Source organism: Lipomyces chichibuensis, assembly GCF_038497645.1.
Source record: "Lipomyces chichibuensis strain CBS 12929 unplaced genomic scaffold V1513scaffold_5, whole genome shotgun sequence".
Taxonomy (NCBI): Eukaryota; Fungi; Ascomycota; class Lipomycetes; order Lipomycetales; family Lipomycetaceae; genus Lipomyces; species Lipomyces chichibuensis.
This window is the reverse complement of record NW_027117457.1, coordinates 53,654-73,113: the sequence shown is the minus strand read 5'-3', so window position 1 is coordinate 73,113 and position 19,460 is coordinate 53,654. Positions and strand designations below refer to the sequence as shown.

At 46.3% G+C, this 19,460-nt stretch overlaps 11 protein-coding genes and 1 non-coding gene across 12 annotated transcripts; 6 read left to right on the top strand and 6 right to left on the bottom strand.

Moving 5' to 3' along the window:
• Nucleotides 1–181: 181 nt before the first annotated feature.
• V1513DRAFT_247900 (TPR/MLP1/MLP2-like protein-domain-containing protein) lies at nt 182–4,740 on the top strand. Its single transcript, XM_066894465.1, has 5 exons — nt 182–599; nt 680–1,664; nt 1,717–3,703; nt 3,760–4,419; nt 4,481–4,740. Exons 1-5 carry the CDS (start codon nt 372–374, stop codon nt 4,530–4,532), a joined length of 3,912 nt encoding a protein of 1,303 aa, XP_066755246.1. The 5' UTR covers nt 182–371; the 3' UTR covers nt 4,533–4,740.
• V1513DRAFT_247846 (uncharacterized protein) lies at nt 4,706–6,475 on the top strand. The gene is made up of 2 exons (XM_066894464.1): nt 4,706–4,732; nt 4,823–6,475. The coding sequence occupies exon 2, from the start codon at nt 4,969–4,971 to the stop codon at nt 6,466–6,468; it is 1,500 nt and encodes a 499-aa protein (XP_066755245.1). The 5' UTR covers nt 4,706–4,732; nt 4,823–4,968; the 3' UTR covers nt 6,469–6,475.
• A 401-nt stretch (nt 6,476–6,876) lies between these two features.
• On the bottom strand, nt 6,877–6,964 carry V1513DRAFT_t21. The gene has a single exon. It is a non-coding gene; the product is annotated as a tRNA-Val (tRNA).
• Nucleotides 6,965–7,059: 95 nt separating this feature from the next.
• V1513DRAFT_438761 (uncharacterized protein) lies at nt 7,060–7,637 on the top strand. Its single transcript, XM_066897106.1, has one exon. The coding sequence runs from the start codon at nt 7,174–7,176 to the stop codon at nt 7,507–7,509; it is 336 nt and encodes a 111-aa protein (XP_066755244.1). The 5' UTR covers nt 7,060–7,173; the 3' UTR covers nt 7,510–7,637.
• Nucleotides 7,638–7,739: 102 nt separating this feature from the next.
• V1513DRAFT_438760 (uncharacterized protein) lies at nt 7,740–8,910 on the top strand. Its single transcript, XM_066897105.1, has one exon. It carries the CDS (start codon nt 7,920–7,922, stop codon nt 8,763–8,765), a length of 846 nt encoding a protein of 281 aa, XP_066755243.1. The 5' UTR covers nt 7,740–7,919; the 3' UTR covers nt 8,766–8,910.
• A 93-nt stretch (nt 8,911–9,003) lies between these two features.
• V1513DRAFT_438759 (uncharacterized protein) lies at nt 9,004–9,993 on the bottom strand. Its single transcript, XM_066897104.1, has one exon. It carries the CDS (start codon nt 9,701–9,703, stop codon nt 9,158–9,160), a length of 546 nt encoding a protein of 181 aa, XP_066755242.1. The 5' UTR covers nt 9,704–9,993; the 3' UTR covers nt 9,004–9,157.
• A 276-nt stretch (nt 9,994–10,269) lies between these two features.
• On the bottom strand, nt 10,270–11,679 carry V1513DRAFT_438758 (uncharacterized protein). Its single transcript, XM_066897103.1, has one exon. The coding sequence runs from the start codon at nt 11,518–11,520 to the stop codon at nt 10,489–10,491; it is 1,032 nt and encodes a 343-aa protein (XP_066755241.1). The 5' UTR covers nt 11,521–11,679; the 3' UTR covers nt 10,270–10,488.
• A 501-nt stretch (nt 11,680–12,180) lies between these two features.
• Nucleotides 12,181–13,486, bottom strand: V1513DRAFT_438754 (uncharacterized protein). The gene has a single exon (XM_066897102.1). It carries the CDS (start codon nt 12,989–12,991, stop codon nt 12,221–12,223), a length of 771 nt encoding a protein of 256 aa, XP_066755240.1. The 5' UTR covers nt 12,992–13,486; the 3' UTR covers nt 12,181–12,220.
• Nucleotides 13,425–15,061, top strand: V1513DRAFT_438753 (Phosphotyrosyl phosphatase activator). Its single transcript, XM_066897101.1, has 2 exons — nt 13,425–14,625; nt 14,674–15,061. Exons 1-2 carry the CDS (start codon nt 13,594–13,596, stop codon nt 14,872–14,874), a joined length of 1,233 nt encoding a protein of 410 aa, XP_066755239.1. The 5' UTR covers nt 13,425–13,593; the 3' UTR covers nt 14,875–15,061.
• On the bottom strand, nt 14,898–16,046 carry V1513DRAFT_245962 (uncharacterized protein). The gene is made up of 8 exons (XM_066894461.1): nt 16,025–16,046; nt 15,942–15,972; nt 15,780–15,886; nt 15,607–15,663; nt 15,464–15,502; nt 15,380–15,407; nt 15,226–15,289; nt 14,898–15,169 (listed from the first exon to the last, which is right to left on the bottom strand). Exons 3-8 carry the CDS (start codon nt 15,805–15,807, stop codon nt 15,125–15,127), a joined length of 261 nt encoding a protein of 86 aa, XP_066755238.1. The 5' UTR covers nt 15,808–15,886; nt 15,942–15,972; nt 16,025–16,046; the 3' UTR covers nt 14,898–15,124.
• Nucleotides 16,047–16,516: 470 nt separating this feature from the next.
• On the top strand, nt 16,517–17,527 carry V1513DRAFT_462580 (Fcf1-domain-containing protein). The gene is made up of 4 exons (XM_066899938.1): nt 16,517–16,652; nt 16,708–16,770; nt 16,825–17,134; nt 17,201–17,527. The coding sequence occupies exons 1-4, from the start codon at nt 16,582–16,584 to the stop codon at nt 17,327–17,329; spliced, it is 573 nt and encodes a 190-aa protein (XP_066755237.1). The 5' UTR covers nt 16,517–16,581; the 3' UTR covers nt 17,330–17,527.
• On the bottom strand, nt 17,473–19,452 carry V1513DRAFT_410355 (S-adenosyl-L-methionine-dependent methyltransferase). The gene is made up of 3 exons (XM_066895705.1): nt 18,696–19,452; nt 17,881–18,643; nt 17,473–17,829 (listed from the first exon to the last, which is right to left on the bottom strand). The coding sequence occupies exons 1-3, from the start codon at nt 19,282–19,284 to the stop codon at nt 17,661–17,663; spliced, it is 1,521 nt and encodes a 506-aa protein (XP_066755236.1). The 5' UTR covers nt 19,285–19,452; the 3' UTR covers nt 17,473–17,660.
• Nucleotides 19,453–19,460: the final 8 nt, after the last annotated feature.

Sequence of the window (19,460 nt, the reverse complement as noted above, 5' to 3'; positions counted from 1 at the left end):
AGTTGCGCCGTAAAATCAAATTATCCATCAATAGATTTTTGTTAATTGGGTATTTCGTTTATAAAGTTAACATAATGATAGATTGAACACGTCGGCCAGCCCACGTAATGCTGTTAGTGCGAACGCAAGTTCGCGATCACTCTGCCAAAAATTTAGAGGCAACTGTATCAAAGCAAACTATCGCTCATCAACGCACAGCGGTCCCGTCGCACCACACCAATTCCCGCCGCTGCAAGATTTGCTGTTTGCGGTCGTCTATATAATTCTTGTGATTCATTAATTTTGGATAGTCACTTGTCTTGCTTGGACAGATCAAAGGCCGAGTCGAATCGGATACGTTAACCCCACTCTCGATCCAGGGCTAAACAACAATGTCGCTGGACGAGCGGCCATCAACTGCAAGTCTGCAGCAGCGGATCGAGGCTTTGGAAGCCGAAAAGCGACAAACTGTCGAGGCACTCGATAAGAAAAATAAGGAGATTGCGACCTTGAATGAGGAATTTGAGGGATTGCAAGCCAGATATCTCGATTGTCGCAAGAATGCCGTCAACTTGGAAAATAAGTTGCAACAAGCTGAGGCTGCGAAGCTGTCTGCCAAGGTATCTATGGCCTATCTTCAATATGAGGTTCTGATTATGGAGTTGCAAGATAAAACTTAACTAACACGATCATGCTTTAGTTTCGCGAACAAAATCTGACGCAAGAGATCGAACTTCTTAAAACTAACAGCAAATGGCTTGATAACGAACTTTCCACGAAAACGACCGAATTCAGTAATTTCAGAAAGGAGAAATCGGCTCAAGTCTCGAACCTTCAATGTCAGCTCGATTCTGCACTCGCCGACGTCTCCTCTTTTGCGAAGACCAAGGATACACTCACCGATCGAGTTAGCACACTCTCTAAAAGTCTTGAAGTCGCATTACAGAAAGTCAAGGCATTACAAGACTCCAGCGCTACCTCAGAGGAGAATTTCAAGAAAGAAATGGCTGCTCAGCAAAGGCTGGCCGCTCTGTGGGAGCGATCTACGACTGAAGCTCGAGCTCGTATCTCTGAGCTCGAAGAAGCTCTAGATGCTGAGCGAGGCAAGGAAACACAACAAGCCGCTAGCTGGCAAGCCATCGCGGAGAAGGAGAGAGATCGCGCTGACGAGGCAGAGACCAAGTTGGCGTCGTTGGAAACCGAGTTGGAAGATTTGCACGCTGCTCAGGAGCGTTTGGAAGAGCAGCAAGAGCAGCAAGAGCAGCAGCGGACGCCGGGTACTCCGTCAACTCCGCATGGGAACGGAAATGGGTCCTTACGAGATAGATCGCCAGTCGCTATGTTCTCGCCATCCGCTCATGCTATCACTCAAGTTCAGAAGAGTGGCATCTCTCTTACTCAACTGTATACTGATTTCATGAAAGCAAAGCACCAACTTGAGCATGAACGGCGACGCAATAAGTCTCTCCAGCAAAATTTCGATGAGTTGATACGGGACCTCGAAATACGCGCCCCAATCATCCAAGCTGACCGAGAAGAAGCCAGTAGACTCAAGGTAGAGATTGCGGATATGTCAGTTTTGCTTGATGAGACGGAAAAGGAAAAGGAAGATCTTGAGAAACAGCTCAAGGCTTCTACAGTAATCGTTAATGACGCAGAACGCGAGGTTAAAATTTACCGCCAGCGTATGTATAATTGAGGATATCACAGTGTTTCAAACCGCTAAATGTCGAATAGAGGTGCACGATCTCTCGCGGCAGGTGCAGCAACTTTTGGTAGAACTGCAATCTCAAATTTCTGGCGCTGGGCCACTTTCTGCAGCCGATCAGGCCGCTCTTCGCCATATAATGGCCGATACGTCATCAACCGAGATGCAGTCCGACACCGAAGCCCTTATATCTGAACGTCTAGTCACTTTCAAGAACTCCATAGAGCTTCAACAACAGAACCAGAACCTTCTTCGTGTTACTCGAGAGCTCGGTGATCGACTTGAGCGTGAAGAGGCGGAAACGCGTCGGAAGATGGAAGACCTGGAAGCTGCAGCCATTCGCGAGAAACAGGCCAAGATCGAGGAACTCGAAGCCGAGATCAAGCGTATTCAGACTAAGATGGATTCTTATCAGCGGGAGCGAGACATGTTCCGAGACATGCTGTCTGGCAAAGATGGCGAGCATACTCTGTCTCTCACTGCGCCTCAACCAGCAACGGCCGAGCCAGAAAGTGAATCAATTTCAGCGGACGAGTATCACAAGACTCTCAAGAAGCACGAGGAAGCGACTAAAAATCTTAAGGAGTTGCAAGAACAGTTCGACGCTTATCGCAGAGAGACCGGCGTGGACATGAAGATGCTTAACGAGCAGATTATTCGTCTCTCGGACGAAAGAGCTTCTGTGCAGCAAGAGCTCTCACGTGCCCAGACTCAGATTGAGTTGACAATGGAACGATTGAAGATAATGGCGGACAACTTCGAGATGACAAAGAAGGAGAACGCCGACGTCCTGAAGCGGAGTGCCCAGATCCAGGAAATCCTCACCAAGCAAGATCTGAAGACCCAGCAAGTCGCTAACGAAGTTGTGGAGGTGAAGGCTACTCTTGAGACAATGCGAAACGAGAATGCCAACCTCAAGGCGGAAAAATTGTTGTTCAATTCAATTCAACATAGGATGACTCAGGAAAATGAGTCGTTGACTGAAGAAAAGTCTAGACTCAACAACATGATCTCATATCTCCAGAGTGTCGAAGCCGAGCGGGAGAAATCTGATGCAGAGACTCGCCGAAGACTTGTTTCCCAAGTGGAAAATCTTCAAGCGGAGCTCAATGCTACGAAGTCCAAGCTCGATGCTGAGACTGAAGAAGTTCGCAAGGTCACAATGCGCAAAGAGTATGAATCCAAGGAATTCCAAGATAAAATTGATAAGATGTTGGAAGAGCTGTCGTCTACTAAGGAGAGTCTTGCCACAGCCAAGGCAAGCCAAGGACAATTGCAGAAGAAGGCGGATGAGCTTACCGCAAACCTCACCGCTGCTGAAGAGAAAGTTACACTCTACCAGCGACAGATAGAAGAAGAAGGATTTAGTGTTGCTCGCAACCTTGAGGCAGAGGTTGGCGAACTGAAGGCGACGCTGGAAGCGACTCGTGCTGAGCTAGATGAGGCGAAGGAGCACGCAGACAATCTCAGTGGCATTGCCACCGCTGCCGAGGAGGCTCTTGGTACTATGAACTCCACCCACGACGAATACAAATCTTCGGTTGAGGAGAAACTCCGTAGTCGTGATGCTGAAATCGGGCAACTCAGCGCTCAAGTCGCAATCCTGTCCAAGGAAGTTGCCGAAACCAATAGTGAGTTGTCAAAGTCTCAAGAGATGGCTGTGGAAAGAGATCGCCAGTTTTCTGAGGCCAAGGCGAAGCTAGACGGAGAAATTCAGCATCTGAGCGACTCCGAGACGAGATTACTGTCCAACGTCCAGATTTTACAGAGCGATCTACGTAAACAGGCCCAGATTACGCACGAATCGCAGAACAATTACGAAGCAGAGCTCGTCAAGCACGCTGCTACCGCACAGGAGTTGCAGAAATTGCGCAATTCTCATAAAATGACAGTAGACCTTGTTCATCAACTTCGCAATGATGCGGATATTGCAAAGAATGCCTTGGACAACGGCCAAACAAGCTGGGAATTGCGTCGAGCAGGTTATGAGGTGGAGATCGAAAATATTAAATCAAGGTCAGTCAAGTGCTGTTTTATATCTATTGCTTGGCGGGCTACTGACGAATGAACAGATGCGACGATCTTTTGGAGCAGAATAAGCTTCTACATAACCAGTTTGAATCTATCAGCTCACAGGTCAACAGGGAGCAGAAGCGACGTCAGGGGGCCACCTCAGTTTCAGCCACGGAGTCCGAATCGGCAGATGTTACTGAAGGTACTGAAACGACAGAGGCCACGCCGGCATCAGCACTATCTGTTGGCGATGGGAACTCCGTTGACGACATGCGTGAAATTGTTAAATTCTTGCGTCACGAAAAAGAAATTGTGGATTGCCAGTACGAACTTGCTCTTCAGGAGACAAAGCGTCTCAAACAACGCCTCGATCATGCCATTGCGTCACTGGATGAAGTGCGTGAGCAGCTGGCTCAGGAGCGCGAGAACAATTCATCTACTAGAGAACAAAACTTATTGCATCAAGAGCTGCTCGACAAAGTCAACGAGCTCAATATTTTACGTGAGAGCAATTCATCGTTGCGAGAAGAGAACCGACGTGCGAATAATCGCATCCGAAATCTTGAGGATGGTATTAAGAAATTGGAAGTTCAGATTCAGCCGCTGGAGGATAAGTTAGCGGGGGCAACTGCAGATCTTGAAGCCAAGGAGCAACAGTTGAAGTTGATAAAGGAGGATAATGAGAGATGGAAGAACCGTGCACAGCATATTTTGCAGAAGTATGAAGTTAGTAACGTCCTTTGCGATACTACCGTTGCTTATTGCTAATACTTATAATAGAGAGTTGATCCTGTCGAGCTCCAGAACCTTAAGGATGAGGTGGCGGCGTTGAAGGCAGAGGTCGAGACAATTTCACATGAACGAGACGCCGCGAAAAGTGAGGTCGAGTCTGCAAAACGGCAGATATTGACGGAGAAAGACGAAGCGTTGAAAGCCAAGGATGAAGAGCTTCAGAAGGTAAAGGCAGAGGCCGAGAGCTGCACAACAGAGAATGGAACGATTAAGGAGGAATTGAATGCTGCCATAGCTAAGGTAAGTAGTTATATCGTCGTGGTTGTTTATGAACTGAATAGTAATATGAACTATTGCCGTAGTCCGCCGAACAGGCTGCGGAAATTGAAGACAAGACGTCTCGAATCGAAAGGCTAAGAAATGAATTCATCACGAAGTTAAAGACGAGACGCGACGAAACCAAGGCATTGCAGAATGAGCTAGAGACCCTCAAACAGGAGTATGAAGCTCTTAAAGGATCCGTCAGTGCGAAAGAAATGGAAGTCCAGCAATCTAAAACCGCGTCTGATGCCCTCCGGTCTAAAATTATGACCCTTGAAGCTGAGATTTCGACTCTGAAGGGAATAATTGATGCTAAAACTAAAGATATTGAAGTTAAAAATCAAGCACTAGAAGAATTTAAGACTGCGTCGGCTCGGGCGGCACCTGGACCGTCAGAAGTTGTGCCGGTTCCTTCCACTGGCGCGGCATGGGAAGAACAACAAAAAAGGATAGACGAGCTCCAAGCGACCCTCGAGAAGAAACAGGCGGATCTTGGTGAGGCAACCAGAGTCAATGCAGCTCGCACTGCTGAAGCTGTCAAGTTGAAGGAAGATTTGGAGAAGAAACAGACTGAGCTTGAACAAATGAAAATGGCTGCGACTGAAAGCCTCAACGCATTATCGAAAAGTGATGCTACCACACCGAGTGGAAACGCATCTGAAGAGTTACAAAAGAAGCTCGCAGATCTTCGGACGGAATTGGAAACTAGACATAAGAGTGAACTTGAGGAGGCATTAAATGCTAAGATAGCAGAAATGGAGGCTCAAAAGGCCGAGGCTGTGAATAAAGCGAGAGAAATTTCACAGAAAGAGTCAACAATGCGCAATAAGCTATTGCAACAGAAGGCTGACAAAGCTGACAAGGACAAAACTGAAGCACTGAGACAGTTGGCACTGTTGAGAGGAGAGACTGTGGCCTCTTCCGCTGTAAGTCCTCCATTACGGCGTGCGCCACTAGCTCCACAGACTCCTACGCCTGGTCAGGGTCCTTCGACATCACAGCCATCCACGCCTTCTCATCAGGCAACCCCAGTTGGCACTCCGCAGCCGCAAACCGTGGGCTTGCAAGTGGCAGGAGAATCTCAAAGTGCGCAATCAGCACCTCCATCGGGTCCTCGTCAACTTCAGCCGCCGCAGGTTCTGGCACCGTCCCAGCAATTGCAAGGGAGCCAACAAGTTAGCACCTCGATTCCCGTACGCTCAATGGTGAAGCCTGTAATCGGTCAGCAAGTTCAATCGCGAAGTCAGTCTCAGCTACCCCAACTGCAGCGGCCAGGACTTCAACCACTTAGGGGCATCGGTTCTCAACAGGCGGTGGGCGGTCTTAGTCCAATGGCACTCGCAAATCCGATGCAAGCACAAGTGCTACAGCATCTACAGCCGGGACCCAGACGCAACGCGTCGCAATTAGTGAGGCCTGGCGGATTGCCAGTTCAAGGACAAGCTGGCGCTGCTAATGTGAATCGGCCGAGTCATATTCCCCATCCACCACCTGCTGGTGGAGGTATAAAAATTGCTGGGAATGCTGCAAGTACCACTCCACCTGAACCCTCGCCTGAAAGCACCGCAGGTATCAAACGATCGAGGGAGGATGACGCAGCTGCGACCACTGGCGGCGATGCGACTGGAAGTGCTGGCGAAGGACAGACTGCAGCTAGTGAAATGGCGACTGGTCCTCCAGTTGCACTAAAGCGACGGCGTGAGGAAACGCAGTGAGTTAATTACATGATTATGACATGTAATACATAGATAGAGTACACGAGTTGTTTTGTACATTTGTTGGCCATATTTGCGTCGTGTATGTGTAAGGATTTTTATTGTGTTGTTTATAATTTGCACTAGTGTTTTGTTTCAAAGGACTGTAGGCCCTTAATGTACTATAATCGCAGCACAATGCTTTCGCTACAGAGATGACTGTTTCCGAATCGCATTCATATTCATACTGGGTCAGGGCATAATGACTCAACCACTTGAGAACTTGAAATTTTCAGAAATTTTTTAGCCGTTCTCAGTGCAAGCGAGCAGCACTAACTCGTAGGCCAAAGATCCTAATTGGAACTATATGAGAAGGCTTGTAAGCAGCAAGAAAGTAAAAAGCGAAGCTGGCTTGCAACACAAAAAAAATGATCCAACCGCGAATCGAACGCGGAACCTCCTCGGATTTAGTTCACAAATGTGAACGAGACGTGATAAACCGTTACACCACTGGACCAACAACAATCACTGAAATCGCATAGCGCGGTCTGGATAGGAGATCGGAGATTCTTGGCTGGCTAATGCTAGTGCTTTCTCTTCGCTGAATTCGCATATAACTAACTACACCTATCCTATGGAAATTGGAAGAACTGACACTAACCTTGGCTCTTGCTCGCAATCGGGTTTGTCGTACTCTTGACGAGCCGCACCAAATCCGCTGGACCGATGCGGTTCTGTGCATTGGACAAGTTTCCTACTCAAATCGTATCCATTTACGCGCCAACCGACCCGAAGGTTTATGTTTTGTTCTTAGTTTCATATCCTCAGGGATATATCTTTGGTATAAGTGCCTGGATTTTTACCATCTCCTCCTCCGGCTACTCCTCCGCCGGCTGGTCCCTCCCCTCCTTCCGCGGTCCATCGCTCACCTTGTTTCCGTCGATCACACTCAGCATCACTGGGTTGACCCCCAGGCGACGATATATATCGAATAAACAATTAGCAATTGCGATAAACCTTTGCATTGTTTTGTCGCTCTGCAATTGCGTACTATCTCAGTAACAGGCTGGCTTTTCAATTAAGTAAAACGAGTATTTGATATAGCACTACGGCCATATTATGCTCAGCAATTTCCCCCAAAATTCTAGATAATTTATAACTCCTATTACATGCGGATTAGAATGACTCGGTATTATTCATGGAGAGTGGTGGCCCCGCGTGGTGCGGCGGTGACCAAAACCGATGACGCATTGCGGTCGTACACTGCACTCCGCAGGTATCCTGGGGAGCGTATGCGAGCTTTAGATATTAAGTAATCAACTTGTAGTCGGGTACTATTATAACCAAAATATTGATTATCATTTGTGGCAGCAACTCGACGCTGCCAGCGGGATCGAGTTCACAGCACAGAGGTAATCTCCTGCCGTTTCCAGCTTACCTGCAACTCAGCCGGTTCAGCGGCCTGCAAAAGCATGGATCATACTTCTCTTACGCCAGCATCCCGGCAACGTACAGTGACCAGACAACGAGCGCACTTGCGGGAACCCAGTTGGCCGCTGACACTTGGCTCAGTAAGCATCTACGCCATGCCAGAGATCGGGTTTCTGCAGCGCAGCACGACGGAGAAGCTGACGTCAGACTCTGATGAAAGTAACCGTGAGAATGTGAGGCCGGTGTTGGAGCGGAAGCGGAGCTGGCAGGGCATGGGAGAGGGCTTGCCAGGCGAACTTGTACGTTCAATCGAGTTTTTTCGTCGGTCTGAATTCAGGACTTTTCGCAATGAGCGATTGCATCATTTATGTACACGGGCTATGATGGTGGGCAATGCGAAAGCTGGAAGTGGTGGTCTTGCCGACGATATTGTTAGACTCAAAAACTTGTTCGAATGGAGAAAACAGCAGCGATTGAAGGTCGATTGGTTTCTGTACGTGCTGCGAATGACGTATCCGACGGTCAGACACATTGACTACGTCAAGTGGTCCGGTCCAGTTGCGAAGACATTTAAGATTGAGAAAGTATATTCGAGACTGTGTGTGCTAGTTCCGGATTTTACGAAAGAGCAATTTCCGGACCCATCAGATATGCACAATTTCCCTCTGCATCCCCGAGATATGGAGTATAAAGAGCCGATACTGCAACTAGCAAGCAAAATCGCGAACGACGGATTAGATATAGAGCTCGTATTGCATGAGGCGCGAAATGGTAAATTTATATTTGGTTCGATTTCAGAAGAGAGCGTTGTGACAGTACGGGAGCAGTTGACGCTAAATGGGCGAGAGGATGAAGAAGACGTGCTGCGACAACGGAAAAGGAATTAGACGTGTGTTATAGATTTAGCCCATATTGTAGACATGGCGTAATTGATATAGGATTGGTGGGATGATGTGGTGGCGTTGATATGGTCCGGTTGTTATCATTGGTGCTATTCTGTATATTTTAACAAATATATATGCATATATATTAATGGCCAAGTCGATCCCCTCACTTCTGCTCCGGAAATGGAATTTGAACGTGAACGTAACCTCGACTGATGACCACTCTCAACCGTGGTCGTGGCTGCTGCTACAGGCCGCGACGATAATCTCGTTGACGCCCCTGTCGGCGAACACCGGATTATACGCTACAATGTACTGACTGTGCTCTTGATAAAGCAATTTAAATTAGTTTTAAATATTAATAAGTACATGATTTCCTTATCAAAAATAATAGATCATGACCGAGCCTTCTCCTTTCGAGTCCAAACATCAGTCAGTTCTAGTAGCAACGACGGCAAGATAGCGGACTCGTCTGTTCTTCGATACGTTTCTGTTTCAATACTCGGAAAGAGTTCGCAGCAATTGTCGAACTTTGCACGATCAAAACACTGTGATCGTACAGACGAAGTCCTGCTTAATTGACTCACAGGTGCATTGTGGATAGATGTTTCAACCTGCGATTCGGACAAGATACGGTGATACCTTGAGGAAAACTTGAGAACTGAGGTAGGTTGCCCAAGGTCTCGGACACCGGCGATGACTACAACTGTAGCAACCATAAAAACGATGATGAATAGGCAGATCGCGAATGCGAAGATGAAGAAGATCGTAGTCGCAATGAGGAAGATAAACCCGCCCAGAACCGAGAGCGTGAAAGTCGAGTTGAAGAATTTAGATGTGTATGGTGACTCCAGTGCGATTGATTGGGATAAGGTGGATGGATACTGTAAATTTGAGGAGAAGTGGCTGGAATTGCGGATCGGTGTTAGTTGCAATGCCATTATGTATATAGGAAAGAACAGAAGAAGATATTATCAAGTGATGGATGCTATATCAGACACAGAAGGATTTGTTGATGTGATAATCTGTTTGTGAGGCTGGAAGTGATACAAATCGGCGCTTTGATAGTTGTCGTCGAACTGTCAAATACCCCTAAAACATTCCCTTGACAATTGCCTTCATTTTCTCGTAGCTACTCCATTGCCAATTACAATACTTCATTATAGCAATTAGTTGATATTGATATTTAATTGATGGTAAATGGTAAATAGTGTATGAGGGCACACTTTTAATATTTGTTTACTACGCAATGGCAGTTGCCATGCCTTTTGCCCATCGTTTTAAATGCGGCTCATCATTACACAGCGGATCACCCTGTCAATTCCACACGCGTTTCATTATCTACACAGCACTGTAATTGTTTAAATGAGTATCGCAGAATTCTACTGACACAATCCGGAGTTCAGGTCCATGCAAATGCTCTACCATTCGCAGTAACTAGCCAGCGAATGTTAACGTTGGTTAACTTGTGTAGTAGCATCATACACACTTCCATTTGCAGAAAAAGTAGAGGTACTCATAATCAAAATTGTAGATTACATGATATGAATGACACAATAATCACATAGAAATATGATACAATGCAAACGAAGGAAGCCCCAAATGCAAACCCAAATATCCCTAGTATAATCAAAAATTTACCGGAAGCAAGAAGCATAGTATATCCAAACGCCTGAGTAAACAAGTTAATATAACAATTAAGTTGGAACAGTTTAAAGTTAGGAAATCATCGCGCGACACCAATTGAGTTGGCTTCGGCATAGTCCAGCAAGCTTTCGTCGCTATAGTTCATAATGACGGCATTGCGATGGCGATCGGCTGCGATGATATCTAAAGAGGCGTTTCGCCGGGGCGAAGTATCGAATATTTGCATAGACGGTGTGTAGCGCTCCGTCGCAGGTGGTAGCAGCGGTAGTGTCTTATTCCGGCTCAATGGCCTTCCGAATCTGGAGGGACCAGGTACTACAGACTCTTCCCTAATGACCGCCATCGTTTCCTGTGGCTTCTTATCATTTGGGCAAGGGCCGTTTGCTGGTGCGAGAGCCAGTATGGACGGAGCTTGCTTCTCTGTATCAGAGGCCCCAGCATCCCCTGACAACTGAGAAGTCCCAGCACTCAGCCGTCTTCGTTGACGGCGGCGCTGATAATGGATTGTAGCAACGACGAGGAAGAAAATCACAAGGACGCCAGCGACAGAAACTATGACGGCCACGAGGATAGTTGTTCGTCGCTTGGACACGGACGAGGTAGCTGATCCAGAATTTGATGACGAGTCAGACAAGTTCGTCGCGGCGGCCGACGGTTGTGATGATGAGCTCGAGTAATCTGTTGGTATAGAAGTTGGCGAAAGAGCCGACGCGGATGATACTGACGACAAAGCCGAAGAAGAGTGTGTCAGTTTGGAGGTAGCCGTGGATTTTGGCAAAATGTAGTCAATGGTGGAGCTCGCATCTTGTTCGGTGGCGGTGACGAGTGGGCCTGGTGCGTTGGTTGAGTCGGCGACCAGTGTTGAAGAATAGTATAGCAAAGAGGCGGACGCGGCGGCATCTAACGAGGACGAATAAGAAGATACAGGAGCAGCGGAGGACGGAATGCTATCGTCGGTGACGAGGCTAGCTGGTATGGAAGTGATTCCGTTTGGCGGCGCGGTGATGATGGACGTGTAGGTCGAGGACCTGTCGGCAGCGACGTGTGCGAGAGAAATCAAGAGTGACAGAAGGATAACGAGGACCGCGCGAGACGCCGGGGGAGAAGACATGTCGAGTCGACTGCGACGAAACACAGAAGAGCAGCAGAAATATGAAGGAAGGAAAAGGGAGGGAAGAAGTCGTCGAGATATGGAAGGGCGGTGATGGTTTATTGTCTCTGCGGCGGCTTTGAAGGTCTGCGGATGCAATAAGGGATAAAGCAGGGCCGCGACCGCACTAGACCGCAAAGAGACTAGCGTCAGGAACGGGGGGTAAAACTACAAAACAAGTTGCACATGTGCAACAACAATTCCCCCTGCACGCGGCGCCTCACAGCATTAGCTCAGAATGGACACAAAAGCGAACGATTTCTATATGATATATCACAGCATTTTGACAATTTACAGAGAAATAATGCAGAGCACAGCACAAATAATATTCATAAATCATAATATCGAGTGCCTAAATGGTCGGGGCTTGCAGCGGGAAATTAGAGGCACGGGCAGGTGCGTTAGCTTAAAGCCCATTGTATGACATCTCTTAAAGAGCTTATTGACTTTTAGTCTGACAAATCAAGTGCGCAGCCTTGCTGCTCAACTGTTGCCTAGTGACGTCATCAGTTAATTCTTGTTTACGGATTCACTACTATTCACTACGTTTCATACACATAATATACTGCATGTGGGGGATTAATGACATTTAACGTAGGAGTGGTACTTCAAAATTTAAACTTTATATCGCAAATATAATATAATATTAATCGGTTAGTACTTATACTGCTGAATGCTGCCGATATTTGCCCAAATAACACTTGATCAGTTCCGCATATTCTCGCATCTCCCGCTTCACAAAACAATCCACAAAGGCAACGTAGTCATCCGCCACCGCTTCCAGCCGCTGCATGACATTATCTCCGGCCTGCCACAATGACCATATGTCGGTCGACTCGCCCCTGTGTGCTGCTGTCGAGGAAATTCCGATCCGGCGGAAGTCCTCCATAAGCATGAGGGTATTAGTCGACATGTCATCCTGCATACGCTGCAGGAATGGGGCGATCGCGTCCAGCATCTGCGTGGCCTCAGAATACTCGGTGTCATTGCTAAAAATCGAATCTTGCCAGTCCTGATTGCTGCCTCGGTCGATCTCTATCGCTTCCGGCGACTGCGCTGGGGCGTGCTGCACTCCTGGCGCGTACGATATTCCTTCATCAATACCGGAGTCGTACAAATCCCCAATATCTCCTCCACCGGTTGAGTCGGTAGACGGCGATTCATCTGCAATGTCACTGTCCAAATCGTCCAGTCTTAATCGTTTGACACCAAACTCCTCGGTAATATAAAGCTCTTCAGATTCTATATCGTCAGCACCGGCCTCCCGGCATCGACCGTTCTCAGTGGCGTCGAAATTTTCGAGGTCCAGATTATATTTCCAAATCGCCCTGGATGGTGTGTATCCTTGTCGCGGAACGTGCCCTTGTATCTGCATAGTCGTCTCGTTGTCCTCATCGGCCTGACGTGGTCGTTTGAGATATTCTCCTGCCATGGTGCGCAGCGGATTCGGCTATCATAAGTCTAATAATATATTAAACGGTGCGGGTATAAAAAACAGTAATGGCGGGAGTGCTGGGATGAACATCAGCTCATTCAGATCCAGCCCAGTTTTGTGTACAGTTAGCTTTGCAGCACTACACATCACCCGTGAGAATACAATGATCTTCCTCTCTGTTAGGGTTTCGACATTGAGCTCCATTTTTCTTGAATCATGAAATACTGGCCTGAATGCCAGTCACCAGATGGCGGATTGCATTGCGAGACGCCTTAGGATGACCTTTGTTTGTTCCTGGCGAATGTACGCGCAGCAGTATTGCAAGCGCATTATCGCAACGTCGTATACGGAATTCAAACTCTGGCATGACAATACGCTTCAATGTTCGGTAGCAATGGTTCGAGAGGTGTAATATACCATTAGAAGCATTTCTGCCGCTTCATGCCTGGACCCTATAAACAAAGAAGTTCTGACGTCAGCGCAACAGGCGTGCGGCGCGTTAGCTACAGCAATTTGATTTCAATCACTTCCCACCCTATGCTGTACAAAATCAACTGGAAGTTTTTATTAGCGACTATCGGATATTCACATAAACTGTGATGGACTTTTCTACTCCTCCAGCGCGATCAACACCTCCGCAGAATGATGCATTGGCGATTGGTACGCACTACCCTCCTCAGGGTTTAGAAAGAATTCATCCACCTCGAATAGCTAAGATTGTATTCGCACCTCGGACACACTCGCATTTGCATTTCAAATCTCTCGAGAAACGAATACACACTACCGACGATCTCACGTACTTCGCATCTACTGCCGCTTATGCGCGCATACAGTTCTTGCTCTCCTTTATCTCCTCAGCTGTGTCAGCAGTTCCAACACCAAAATCTGCAGATGGCTTCTCTCCAGGTATATCCGGCATCCTCGCAATATTAGACAAACTAGACGAACTAGCAGAAGTCATACCGCCAATAACTGGGCCCCGTCGTTTCGGCAACCCGGCTTACAAGACTTGGTTTTCGGCTGTCGAGAATGCGGTAGGCACATTGATCACAGACATGCTTCACAGAGCGGATGTCTCAGTGGAAGCCAAAATTGAACTGCAAGGGTACTTCATGGGAGCACTTGGTTCGTTTCAGAGACTGGATTTCGGAACCGGTCACGAGCTCAGCTTTTTGGCTTTCTTTGGTGGTTGTTTGTTTCTAGGTGCTTTACGAGATGCATCGCGTTCGTCGAACGACGTTGCCGAATCGGATGAGACGGGTGATATTACTGGTAAAGATATATTGTGGATTTTTTCGCGATATTTCCAAGTTATTAGGAAAGTCGTGCGACAATATAATCTCGAACCTGCAGGAAGCCATGGTGTCTGGGGTCTAGACGACCATTTCCATCTACCGTACATCATTGGTGCAGCACAATTGCGTGGAATTCAAGAGAAGTACGAGGCAGTAAAAGAAGGTACAGGTGCGACGGACCGTCCAGGTTCGATGCTGCCGCCCACGACGAAGAGGAAGGAGAGCGACTATACAAAATACGGAATGCCGCGTCCTGGCGCAGTCATGAACCGAACTGTTGTGTCTGACCAAATGGATGTGAATATCTATTTTAGTGCCATTGCTTTTATTTATGAGGTATGCGCGTCTTACGTGCTGACATGCGGCTATCTAACTGAATAGCAGGTCAAAAAAGGTCCCTTCTTTGAGCATTCCCCAGTACTGTACGATATTTCGGGAGTGCCGTCTTGGAGCAAAGTGCATACAGGCTTGCTAAGAATGTACAATGCGGAAGTACTAGGTAAATTTCCAGTTGTCCAGCACTTCGGATTTGGAGGCGTGCTCTTTCCCTGGACGCCTTTCAATGGTGGTGGCGGTGCCCGGTGACAATCAAGTTAAAAGTATGTATGCTGGCTTTGTGGCTTTGCATTGTAGTTATGTACATACTGTTAATTCAATCGCGCACTGTCATCCGTTTCTAGAAAGCTCATGGCAGCACTCTGCCATCATTTTGTAAAAAGCTATTGTACATCTTAATACCTCGCCTTCTTGGCATATCCAGTGAATAGACCCGTAATTGCAACTATGTTGCACTCGCGTAACATATTTTTTTTATGGTTGCAAATCTTCTAACTACCTACTCCGAGCCCGCTTCGCCTCCAGGCTCACCTCCAGGAATCAACTAGCTCAAATTTAGCCCACAACTCCAATCGAACTGCTCTATAATAAGGAACATACCATGCAAATATTATTGCCGTTTAGTAGAATTTTCTCTAGATGAGTCTGATTACCAAGATTGTCACTTTGTTAAAGTCAGCATGCAGTCCTCAAGCCTTGTTCCTATCATGAAAGCCGACGACCCTCATAGCAAAACATAGAACTCGTTACGTACTATTCGGTGACATCTTCTAGAACCATATCTTCAAGTCTTGTTAGAACTGCCAGCGTTGAAGCAGTACAAACAAATTTAACATACTGACAAAATCGTCAAACCCCAGAAGAGTGCCACTGAATTCTATTTCCATTATTCATTAGACCTATCCTTGCATCGGAATACAACGCCTGAAAACAAGAATGTATGCAGAAATCATATCCTGCAAATTAAATCAATTGACGCACCTCGGTCGGTCTTCATAACCACCCAAATTCTGGAACCCACGCACTTGTCCACGAGCTCTGGCAAGCAAAGAATATTAGCCTATGCCTAACACATAAGTGATATTTTGCAGCTCGTCAATGCCATTAAAACAGACATTATGAATACGCCATCGCACAGATCACTTTAAACGCACCTAGTGGAAGAAGCTGAGAAGTCGCCATATTTGTATAAAGTCTGATTTCAGATCACTCTTGCATCGAGTGTTATTGTATCGAGGATGGAAAAGTGATTACGCATCAACTAGATCAAGGTATGAACTATGAGTGTAATCAATGCCCTGCATATAATAATATACCGTTGATATCTCTCGAGCGCGACAAAGGTTACTGAGTGAGCAATAAACATTATGGCATATTCGAGCAAATGAGTGGCAAATACCGCAAAACTCTCCCAAACTAAAACTTCCATTAAAGTTTACACAATTAATTACTACGGCTGTATCATTTGCGGATGCGGACGACAATTTGAGATTGCAAACGACTTGGTTCTGCTCACTAATATTCTCTAGAGGATATTTTAAAGTCAATCTTTAAAAAAAGTTGAACTTGAAGCTAACCAGTTGGAGTGATGGAGTTGGTTCAATTAACTCAATGTTATTATTGCATTGAGGCGCTATCTTCGAGGAAGTGGACAAGTGGTAGTTACACACTTACGATACAAAGTATTAAGACGAATGATTATTAAATTAGGTCGACTAGGCTATATTAAATGTATATGGAAATAATTGAAATCGGGGCAACTCTGAAGCCTTGACCTTGAGAACGTAAACTTTTTAGATGCGTTTAATATAAAACCTTAAGTTATCATCCCCTCACGGATGGGTTACGGCTAGGGTTAAGATAGTTAGATAACTTTTTCCTCAACCACAGAGTTCGACTTCAAACAGGTATACCTTGGTCTTCTGGCTACGACTAACAATCTACAAATTATTCAGTATGGGGAAAGCTAAGAAAACGAGGAAATTCGCTGCTGTTAAGCGGGTGATGTCTAGCAAAGAGGTGAAGAAGTAAGTGACTGTGGGGTCTGATGTTGATTGCTTTTGGCTAACGGTTTAATCGTAGGAGTTCGCCAACCAAGTCTACAGAACTTGCGAAGAAAAAGGATCCTGAGTTGGTAAAAGAGATGTATGCTGCTGCGATCTAAGTAACTACATTTTATTCTCTGCTAATAAGTGCTAGTCCGCAAATATCCTCAGCACTGTTCTTCCAATTCAACCAATCGCTCTCGCCTCCTTACCAGGTTCTTATTGACACAAACTTTATAAATTTCAGTATTCGAAAGAAAATTGATATATTTCGGGGTATGATGGACGCACTTTATGCTAAGTGCATCCCAATGATCACAGATTGCGTGATGGCGGAACTGGAGAAACTTGGACCTCGCTATCGTATTGCACTGCGGATTGCCAGAGATGAACAGATAGAACGCGTAAAGTGTTCTCATAACGGAACATATGCCGATGACTGCTTGGTAGCGAGAGTGATGCAGGTATGTATCATCCGACTGCGATACGACCCGTCCTGAAGAGACCGCAAAGCTAATGAACATTAATAGCATAAATGTTACATTGTGGCGACCAATGATGCTGATCTGAAGCGGCGAATACGAAAAATTCCTGGTGTTCCGATTCTAAGTGTGGGCTCACATTCGTATGTTGTAGAGCGCCTACCAGACGCTTTTTAGCGCCATCAACGAATTCTGCATGTATTCGAAATCTATTTCACATTACATGATTTTTGGCGATTGGGTTTCGTGTATTATAGTGTTCTTTTGTATCATGCTTGGAACTGGGATTGGTTAAAAGTATTCGCTATGCTATAGTTATTTGAGGGATTAAAGTGTAATATTGAAGAGTTTAGGTATATCCTACAAAGCAACCACATGACTACACAACCTCAAGCTTTAAACATTACTTACATGTACCTCATATCATTTTCATACATCTACAACCGTCGCCGCCTATTTTATATATGACCATGGTAATGCCAATCTCTATCTTTACAGGACTACTAACCTACTCCTTAACCCACTTATTGCCAGCAGGAGGCTGGGGGACTTTGAGACCGAACTGGGATGCTATATCTTCCACACGATGGTAAGCGTTGAGATTCTTGCGTAGAACAATCTGGAAGCAGCTAGCGCCACCCTGGCGAGATACGATAGTCGAATATGCCAAGAAGTATCTGTATAAATTAGCGTACGCACTAAACTGTCAGTGATGACGATGAACATACTCCCAGATCCTGTACCATCTCTTCCCATATTTAGCTTCAACTTTCTCCCTGTTTCCGATCCAATTTCTGTACCAACGCCAAAGCGTAGCGGAGTAGTGAACCCCAATGGTATCAACACTTGCAATCTCAAAGCCAGCTCCTTCCAGCCGGTCAATGACAAAGCCAAGGGGAGTCGAGGCGTCCGCACCTGGAAAGATGTATTTGTTCATGAATAAACCCCAGATAAGATCTTCATACTGCCAGTACTTGCGGAGACCTGCAATCTGGAGAATAAAAATACCGTCGTCTTCAAGCATGTTGTAGACTTGAGTCAAGAACGTATGAAATTTGCGGACGCCGACGTGCTCGGCCATCTCAAGGCAAGAGATCTTGTCGTATTTGCCAGTAGCAGGTAATGGGGTGTCACGGTAGTCCAAACACAAGATCTTACTCTGGTCAGAGGAAATACCAGACTCTGCCAGACGGGCGTTTCCCCACTTTGTCTGGTTTTTACCAAGGGTGATACCCGTAACATGAGCACCATACTGAGTGGACGCAAAATTCGCAAGAGTACCCCAGCCACAGCCAAGGTCAAGAAGTTTCTCACCAGACTTCAATTGCAGTTTCTCGCAGACAACTCGAAGTTTGTTGTCCTGCAATTCCTCTAACGTTTCCTCTCGGCTGATATCGCTTACAATACCAGATGTGTAAATCATGCGTGGACCGAGGAACCAACCGTAGAAATCGTCACCACGGTCATAATGGCCCCGAACCTGCTCTTCATCTATCAAAGAAAGTGAGAAGAATGCTCGACATGTATTATAAAGACTACCAACCTTGTGATCGTGTGTGCATGATTACTTCAGGAATCATTCCAGTCAAGAAATACTTATACAGCGAAATGGTGAAACGAAAGCTGGCCCAGTCGTGTCTATACTCTAGGACATCGAGAGCGTCGCCTTTGAACGAAACTTTACTATCGAAATAAAGCTCATGGAAGGTTTCCATTGGAATTTTGTTGGAGCCGGAGTACTTTAGCTTGTCCTGCTCATCGTGGAACTCGAGATAGTGCTCAACGCCTCTATTAGGTAGCTTACCCTTGTTGTTCAGTCTGGGTGAGAAACTGGACGCTACGGTCCAGAAAACTGCCAGGATTGGAATTGCAAGAATAATGAAAAAGAAGACAAACGTTTTGAATCCGCCATGAAACTTTTTGGTGAAGTAATATGGAATAAAGAAAAGCAGTGCCAGCAAGACTTTGTTGTTGAAATGCTTCGAGCTGGATCCCTCAACAGGCAAAGGTGCGTTCTTGATGGCAGGATAAGCGGTCGTCCGCACATCGCACGAAGTTTCTGAAGGCGGTGCAAGCGCAACCGCAGGCGTCTTAATGTACTCGAAAGGCAATGTCACGGACACCTCGGGCATGATTAATTGATATCTTACCGGCAAAGGAGAACAACTTTGGTGCAAGACAGGAACGAGTAGTCAAAACCTTTCGAGCGACGACTGCACGAGCTTGGGCAAGCGGCCGACGCCGTAAATTTGTTACTTTAGCACCTTATCCGTCTGCGCTCTGTTTAATAGACATGTAGGCGCTCGAC